Source organism: Lactuca sativa, chromosome 7 (genome assembly GCF_002870075.4).
Source record: "Lactuca sativa cultivar Salinas chromosome 7, Lsat_Salinas_v11, whole genome shotgun sequence".
Lineage (NCBI taxonomy): Eukaryota > Viridiplantae > Streptophyta > Magnoliopsida > Asterales > Asteraceae > Lactuca > Lactuca sativa.
In genome coordinates this window covers 24,717,793-24,727,007 of record NC_056629.2, presented here as the reverse complement: position 1 = coordinate 24,727,007, position 9,215 = coordinate 24,717,793, and the positions used below count along the sequence as shown (strand labels likewise).

General features: G+C 33.3%; 1 protein-coding gene across 2 annotated transcripts; it reads left to right on the top strand.

The window, feature by feature from the left end:
- The first annotated feature begins 593 nt into the window (after positions 1–593).
- LOC111906960 (receptor-like serine/threonine-protein kinase SD1-8) lies at positions 594–6,543 on the top strand. Of its 2 annotated transcripts, XM_023902749.2 has the most exons (7): positions 594–1,969; positions 3,583–3,753; positions 4,375–4,568; positions 5,205–5,415; positions 5,505–5,742; positions 5,862–6,012; positions 6,167–6,543. In XM_023902749.2, exons 1-7 carry the CDS (start codon positions 706–708, stop codon positions 6,473–6,475), a joined length of 2,538 nt encoding a protein of 845 aa, XP_023758517.1. In that variant the 5' UTR covers positions 594–705; the 3' UTR covers positions 6,476–6,543. The 2 variants fall into 2 exon arrangements, with proteins under 2 accessions (XP_023758517.1, XP_042752617.1); XM_042896683.2 differs by lacking the exons at positions 5,505–5,742; positions 5,862–6,012; positions 6,167–6,543 and having other exon boundaries at positions 5,218–5,382.
- The last annotated feature ends 2,672 nt before the right edge of the window (positions 6,544–9,215 follow it).

The window sequence follows — 9,215 nt, the reverse complement described above, 5'->3', positions numbered from 1 at the left end:
TTTTAGTATTTTCTTTTTGTCTAGTATGATAGATCTAGTAAACCTAACATGATATGTTAACTCGACACATAATAAACGGATTTAAATAAAAGATTTCAACCGGTTTAAATGTTAAATTTAAACGAAACAATACAATACGACACAAAAAATAAACGCATAAGGCTAGGGTCAAGTGCTTTCAACCTTTGGTGTTTCAGTTCATTTACAAGGTTGAAAGCCTAAAACGCACTAATCCCACACAATATAAACAAATGAGTAAAAGATTACATCCCAATTAACTAAACGAGTTTACACGAGAAGAAACATGAACCAAATTGATATGTTAGGATTAAGCTTTTTCAACCTCCAACAACACATACAACATGTTAATCCGGTCTAATTTGGTCACTAGTCCAGTTATCATTGCTCTTGATCGATTAATTTTGATATACATCACATGCTTATCTTAATTATAGTTTTTGAAGATCATCATTAGAATGAGTAACTTACTATACAATTTCCATAATTATTGGTCAATATACGTCTATCATTTTATTTAAAAATGGTCAAATAATCAAAGAATTTCAGAATTAAAAATATACATTTGAAGACTTGTTCCACCATTTCCACGAATTCCTTAAAAGATAAGAACCAACATATAATCTCCAATACCCCGGTCCAATAAACACAAAGCTCGATTCTGTTGATGATTGTAACTTTCAGAGAATGAAATCCCTCCATAGCCATGTCATATTCTTTCTGTTCTACCCTTTTCTCTCTCTAGCTATTGACACCATCACACCCACACAACCTCTCATCACCAATCAAACTCTAGTCTCTAATGGTGAAGTTTTCGAGTTGGGTTTCTTCAATACAAGCAATTATCTGTATATAGGCATTTGGTACAAGCAAATTGAGCCGAGAACAATTGTATGGGTAGCTAATAGAGACACCCCCATTACTTCATCGTCCGGGAGCCTAACCATCGTCAACAACAGCAACCTGGTGCTTGTAAATCAAACGGGAGCTGTCGTCTGGTCCTCAAATCAATCTACGCAGGTGGTGAACACGGTGGTGCAGCTTTTAGACAACGGTAACTTTGTGCTTCGTCCAGAAAACGATGAGAATCCGGAGAATTACATTTGGCAAAGCTTTGATTATCCGACTGATACTCTATTGCCGGAGATGAAACTGGGGTGGGATAGGAAATCTGGAATTAATCGGGTTTTGCAGTCGTGGAAGACAAACAACGATCCGACGACCGGTGATTATACTTTTAAAATGAATATCATTGGGTTCCCGGAGCTTTTAACAGTGAAGAATGAAACAATAATTTGGCGAACTGGGCCATGGAACGGGATGAGATTTAGTGGTGTACCAGCGATGAAAGGGGTGAGTATGATGCAGTTTGAACTTGAGGAGAATTCCGACGAGATTAGTTATTCATTTGAAATGCTGGATAGTTCTATTTATTCACGATTGGTTATTAATTCTTCTGGTATTAATCAAAGATTCGTCTGGGCTAAAACAACAAATACCTGGAGTGTGTTCTGGTCTTTCCCCGATGATTTATGCGATCAGTTTGGTGAATGTGGTTCGTTCGGCATTTGTGATGCAACCACTGCACCGATCTGCAATTGTACGACAGGATTCCGGCCGAAAAACCAGCAAGCATGGGATCTACGAGATGGGTTGGATGGGTGTTTTCGGAGCTCAGACTTGGATTGCGGGTCGGATGGATTTCTGCCAATGAATAATATGAAATTGCCAGAGAGTTCGAACGTGTTTGTAGATCAGACGATGAATTTGAGCGAGTGTGGTGCGATATGCAAGAAGAATTGTTCCTGTGCTGCGTATGCTAGTATGAATATCACTGAAGGCGGGTCGGGTTGTGTGATTTGGGTTGGGGATCTTATGGATATGAGGCAGTATGCTGATTCTGAAAATGGAGGGCAAGATCTTTACGTTAGAGTTGCAGCTTCTGATTTAGGTATGTTTCGAATCCAGGAGAAATCATGTTAGTCCTAGATAGACATATATAGGTAAATAAATTATTACATAAACCTACATTTCCTTACAATTCATTTTACATGATTGAAATCCATTCTAATTGTATAATGATGAGAACCCAATGGTTTATTCATCTGATTAATACAATTAAAATAAATTATCCAAAAAAGCAAAACGAATACTACGAATTTTTTATGACATTAACCTTATCTATAAATAATCTTTTATGTAATAAAATATCTAGTTCACAAACATCAACATCATTAATTTTATGAAAATTTAGTTTTCCAATTAATATGTGTTAGTTCCTTCTTGGGAACGAGTACTGCATTCAACATCCCTATAGTTAATCGATTATGTAGTTGAAGAAAAAATTACAAATCTTTTTCGAATCATCTTTTTTTAAAAACGCGTAACTCCTCCATGATTAGTTTTTTTTCTGTCGTGACTCCTCTAACATATGCAATCTATTAATTCGGTATCACTCTCTTCTCTCCACCTCATGGTTATTCGTTTGAGCAAGATGTCTAATTTGATTCGCAAAGGTTTTGATATTATCGTGCGATGAGGATGTGGATATTGCTTTCTTTCCTTTTCGTTGTTATTGTCGCGGTTGATGTTCTACAATAGAAAATTCTAAAACATTAAACATGTCGCTACCTCGTTTAAGTGAAATGAATAATAGGAGTCCAAAGAGGTTGTGTACATGTTGGAGTTAGATGCTTTGGTCATTTTCGATGAAAAATAAGGGGATTGTCATCGATTACACCAATGGTTAGTCATTTTTTGTGGTGTTTTAGAATATCCCATGTCCATGAATATAAAAGAGCATTCTATCTGTAGACTTTAAAACATCAACATCTGATCTACCGCTAGCACGGATGTTGCACTTGTTGTTGTAGATGCAACTGAGCTTGTTAACTTTCGCCTACATATCCTTTAATTTGGAGTTCAACTGAAGCCTAGTACGATAAGTACCACGAGGTTGCGAACTGAAGAGCTCCAGAGCTTGCTGCCAAAATGAGGCTACATGTTGATGATTTCGACGTTCTTCGTTTTCCGAAACACAATTAAACATCTTCAACAACGTCACTTATTTTTTTTTTTCTTTCGGAACATCTCGTCATATTACCCATTAGGTAAAATTTATTGTGGGTTTGGTTTTGGTTTGAGGGGCGGGTTGGGTTTTGACAGTCAATTCGTTATTCTGGTTTGAAGAGATGGGTTGTGTTTCGTCAGATAATTCATCATTTCCGGGCTCTTGGAAATGCGATGTGCGAGGAAAATAATATGACATAGGGGTTTCGGGGATGGAATATGGAGTTTGATTTTGTGGGTATTGGGGGCAATTTAGAATTTGGGTTTCTGAATTAACCTTGTGTATTGTTGCACCGACATATTCATGTTTTTAGACGAAAAAAATACTTTAAATTCATCAAGCAAAAATATTAGATATACCACGCTACACTTGGTTATCTTGGGAGACACACCAAATTACACTTTAGGAACTTATATCATGTGTATTAAAAGTAGTAGTTGTGCTTTATTTTACAATTATAAACACTAATAACTATGACTTCTTCTTCATTGCAGTTCAATCAATGGGCGTCGGAAGTTCCAAAAATGGCTCCGGCAATGGCAACCACGTTGGCAAAATTGTCGGCATCACTGCCAGTACTTGTGTGGTGCTCACATTTCTACTTATTCTCGTCTACTTGAAGAAGAAGAAAACAAGAAATTTGAAAAAGTCAATTAATAGAACAGGTAATCAGGATCAACTCCTTGAGCTACTCATTGACTAATCGGGACTACTCATTAAAAATTTGACTACGAGTTTAATGATATTTTCAACAAGATCGAGCCAAGTTTTAGTCCAAGCTAGACTGCGCTCGTGGACCTAAACAAGAATATATGTTTTTATATAATATAATTATTCATTTATTTTATATATTAAACTATTGATAAATATTAACTATCAAATAATTTATATATTAAGTTATTGATAAAATTAAACGGGCTTGTTAATGAATCTGATCTCGAGCCTAGGCTCATCTAAACTAGCCTTACAAATGAGTTGAGCCTAAACTCGAAACACGGTTAAATGCCAACTTACATCTTAGGAATGGCTATATGATATTGTAAAAAGATTGTCAATTTATGATATAAGACCTATCCATTTTGGTGTTAATAAGTGAATAACCCTAGAAATTGATTCATAAACCACATTAACCATAAACATTTTCTAATATTGGCGAAAATTTTAGCTACAAGACTAAAGTTTTGTATTTAAATAAAAAGAGTTTGAATTTTGAAAGTCAAAATAGTTTGTGGTTGTAATTCATATGTTCTTGATATATTTTGTGTAATTGTGTTGATCCAAATTAGGTCCTCAAGAAAGAACCGAAGAATTCTTGGTAAATGATGGGACAATTGTACCAAGTAGAAGAGATTATTATAGTGAAACGTCAATGGATGAACTTGAATTACCCTTGTTTGATTTTACGACACTCGCTAAGGCAACAAACAACTTCTCGGATAAAAATAAACTTGGGCAAGGAGGGTTCGGGTGTGTTTACAAGGTAAAGTACTTGAATATATGAACATTTAAAATTACGTGCTTAAAAGTATCTTATTCCAAAAATCCGATCAAAAATCTAAACATTTTAAATCATTCGAAATATGAAATGATAATTTTCTGAAATTTTTGATACTCTGACTATCTGAAAATCTAAAATATACGTATTTTAATTCCAAGTCGTCTTTGTTATGATATTAGCAATCTTTTGTTTTGTAATTATTCTGGTATGGAGACGAAACAAGTGCGACCTGTTTTTAATGATTAAATTTCTTTATACGCTCAAAATGGATATAGTAGCCTAAATCGTTGGCTCAATTATGCAATAAAGATGCAATGGTGTCCATATATTGAGCGAATGGAAGTCTAGAAATAATATGTGACTATGGTGCGTAAAATATGTAGTGTAGATTTCCAGGTTAAAAATTTTTGTATCCAATTTTTTTATTTAAATTTTCTGATATCTAAATTTCATACCGAAATTCGTACCCAAAATTTGGATATCAATATCTACCATCTGGAATACAGATCTCCAGAATTCTTAATATCAAGTTTTAAACACTTTTAGTTATAATATCATACGAGATAACGCACCATACAACCATAAAGAATGGTGAAATTTAATTTGTTGGTGCCGTAGGGTACATTAACAGAAGGTGAAGTTGTAGCTGTAAAAAGGCTCTCAAGAATTTGTGAGCAAGGGATAGAGGAACTTAAAAATGAGGTCCGATTAATTGCAAAACTCCAACATCGAAACCTAGTTCGGGTATTAGGTTGTTGTATTGAGGTTGAAGAGAAGTTGTTGATTTATGAGTACATGGACAACAAAAGTCTTGATATGTTTCTTTTTGGTAAATTTTCAGTGCTATTGCACTCTTTCTTCTTTTTATACCTAAGATATATGTTGAGATCTAAGCGTGTAATTTGATAATCGCCGTAGACAAAGAGAAAAATATGATACTCAATTGGAAAATCCGACTCGATATTATACGTGGGATTGCTCGTGGGCTTCTTTATCTTCATCAAGATTCAAGATTTAAAATCATTCATCGAGATATGAAAGCAAGTAATATTTTGCTTGATAAGGACATGAACCCAAAGATATCAGATTTTGGTATCGCAAGGATTTTTGGGAGTGATCAAACCGAAGCAGAAACAAAGATAGTGGTTGGAACGTAGTAAGTATCAATGTACTATGTGGCATGCATATAAATATAAATATTTATGACACAAATGATATTATGTAACTTTTAGACAATTTCACTTATTATTATTACCATTAACAAATTTCTTATAGTGGTTATATGTCACCTGAATATGCGATGGAGGGTCACTTCTCCACAAAATCTGATGTTTTTAGTTTCGGGGTCCTGATCTTGGAGATAGTGAGCGGTAAAAGAAACAGAGGCTCGTCCAACACAAATAACCAACTTAACCTGCTTGGACAAGTAAGTGATATTGGTAATTGGGAATATATATATATATATATATATATATATATATATATATATATATATATATATATTCTAGAAACATAATATACTTGCACTAATTTTTGTTAAGGTCCTTCATTGTATTTGTAACAAAGCATTATGTTCTTAGGCATGGAAGTTATGGAACGAAGACAACTCTTTAGAACTACTAGACGAATCTATCAAGGTCAAATTTTCAGAAAATGAAGTATTAAGGTGCATACAAATTGGACTATTATGTGTTCAAGAACAATCAGAAGATAGGCCTGATATGGCAAAGGTGGTGTTGTTATTGAGCAGTGAAACAGTACGAATGCCTCGACCAAAACATCCCGGATTCTTTATTAGAAAATTAAACAACGAAAGCGAGTCTTCGAGAAAAGATGATGATTCAGTGTCCATAAATGGGATCACAATATCAATACTAGATGGTAGATAGAGAAACTACGATAGTTACCATCTAGCATCAATTATCTATCATATTTTCCTTTCTTCTTTGGTCCTTAATTTATTTTACGATCAGAAATTTCATCGTGTATCATATTATTAGAATGTTTTCATTAGCCTCATGGCTTGTTGTGAACTTCTTACTTAACGGATAATCTGAATTTTACAAAAACTTGAGAGATTCATTATAACAAAAAAAAGTTTTATTTGTCAATCATTAAAACTCGAGGATGTTAAAGGTAGAATTTTATTAAAACTCTAGGATGTTAAAGGTTGAATTTCGTCAAATTTGAAACTGCTATTTAAGCTAATATATAGTTATAATTTTTTATTTCAAGATTATTGTTGTCATCATTTTTATATCACACGTATATACATCTTCAATTTCTTTCTTTTCTTCAAACTCTTCAAGAACAAAAAAACTATTGGTGATTTGTTTCAGTAATGTGACTTAAGTGTAATGGGATTACATTTGTTGACAAAAAGTAATCTTGATAAATATTAAACAAGTAAGGAAGTTGTGGAGTGCACACTTGTTTAAGTTTATTCAAGATTAAAAGTAGACTGTCATTTAGGGGCGAAGCCCCTGAATGAACGGGGGTCCGGGGGCAGCGCCCCTGGGAGCGGGGTCCACGGGGCGGCAACCCCTAGCTGGGATTTATGACAGTTTGTTGACATGATATTAATTCTTATAGAAAACCCGGATTTATGACAGTTTGTTGACTGTTGCCAAACTGTTTTATGACAGTTTTGACAGTTTTCAGACAAAGAAGGTATTTAACCGATTTTGGTCAGTTTTTTCTGGTACTTACAAAAATTCATATACTCATTCTCTGTTCTTTTCTCTTCTGAGTCTTATCCAATCAAAGATTAGAGAGTACCATCCAATACTTTGATTTGATAGTGAAATCACAATTCTCAGAATTTCCAAGGCTATTTTATCCCTATTATCTTACAATTTCAAAAGTCAACGATACAAAAAGGACCTATAACAATATTTTTTTTAAAAACGGCTGTCACGGATTTGATTATTTGCGTCATTAAAAGTCATTAATCAAATTTTAGTAATGTTTAAGTTATATTAGTTAAAAACTATCACCATTGCAAACTATCTTCACATATTTTGTCATTGTTTTACATAAAAAAAATGTGACAAATACTAGCAATTAGTTATGGTAGATCATTGTGATTGTATATATTTTATTATGATATTTAAAAAAATATGTGACTATAATTGTTTTATGATAACAATTTAATTTCATGTGTAGTCCTAAATTAATGATTTTGAATATAAAAGAAGAATAACATGTGACTATAAGTATATTACTATGATATTAAAAAAAAGAACATATAACTAAAAGTATTTTATAGTCACGTTTTAATATTTATATGCCTCCAATAGTTAAAAAAAAGTGTAACAATAAAAGAAAAAAAAATAAAAAAAAAAAAAATTGTAAAAATAAAAGAAAAAAAAAACATGTCACTATAAGTGTTTTATAGACACTGTTGTTTAAAAGTGAAAACATGAAAGATTTGGAGGAGTTAATTTTTTTTCTTTGTAATTAAAATTTCAACATTTTTCATCTCTACCAAAAATTTCTAACATTTGTTTCCCTCCTTACCAAAAATTCAAGATTTTAGTTTTCCTCTCCCCTCAAAGATTAATGAAAACTTTTATACAATTAAATTATTTTTGCTTCATTTGACCCAATACAATTGTGCCTCTAATTGTTCGTCTCCTCCCCTCTCTTTTATGATTTATTCTTCAGTCGCTTGCAAACTCCTTTACCCTGCTCCGTCGTCTCACTCTAGCGCTTCACCGGCATCGCCTCCGCTCCACCTCCAATGTGTTAAATTCGCTACGCTTGCCCTGTGTCTCTACCTAGCTTCTACATTCTCTCCAGCAGCCAATAAGAATCAAGTTCCAGATATAAATCTCTCATCGCCTTCCAATTTCACTTCTTCTTCTTCAATAATTTTGTAATGTGCCTTGCAATCTATTTATGCAATTTTAATGTTTAGGGCTTTTGATTTCAACTCTGGATTTCGTAATTTCATTTCTTCATCTCCTTCTAATTTCACCTCCGACGGTCTATCTGCAAATGTTTAGTCAAACGTGGTGTCCTGCAAATGACACCACATTCGTCACAGCCTCTTTATGTTTAAACTCTTTTAGCCTTCATCTCCCAAACCACATTTCAACATTTTAATCGTCGCTCATAGTTCCCAAACATTTCCTTGCCCTCGTTCATTTTTAAGATCAGATATTGCATTGAACACGATTCCACTCCAGGTAATATCTTCTTCTTTTTCATCTCTAAGCCCTAATTTAGATGCAACCATGATTGAGCTTGGAATTTCCGTTGATGGTGGTAAACATAGTCTTTCATTTGTAGCCCTACTTGATGAATCTTTATAATAGGTTGGATTTACTTACTGTTTAAACTAAAAAAAAAAAAAAAAAAAAAAAACTTGATACCTGTTTGTTTTATTTGAAAATGTGGATTACATATATGACTCTTACATTTTAGCAGCTTGTGGAGTGGTATGTTAAGCTAATTCTATACAAGAACTAACAACAATGACCTTTGAAGCAAATGATCCATACTTCCATTTTAATTCTCATGAGATGTATCTTATTTTTTACTAGTCATTAGGAATCAAATTTATTAATGTTCAATCAACTCTCTTAAATGCTTCTAGGATGTTTAGCAGAGTAACATACATTATGT

Coding starts and splice junctions, on each gene's coding strand:
- LOC111906960 (XM_023902749.2), top strand. CDS start 706: ATGAAATCCCTCCATAGCCATGTCATATTCTTTCTGTTCTACCCTTTT. Junction 1,970..3,582: donor AGTTGCAGCTTCTGATTTAG/GTATGTTTCGAA, acceptor TCTTCATTGCAG/TTCAATCAATGGGCGTCGGA. Junction 3,754..4,374: donor AAAGTCAATTAATAGAACAG/GTAATCAGGATC, acceptor GATCCAAATTAG/GTCCTCAAGAAAGAACCGAA.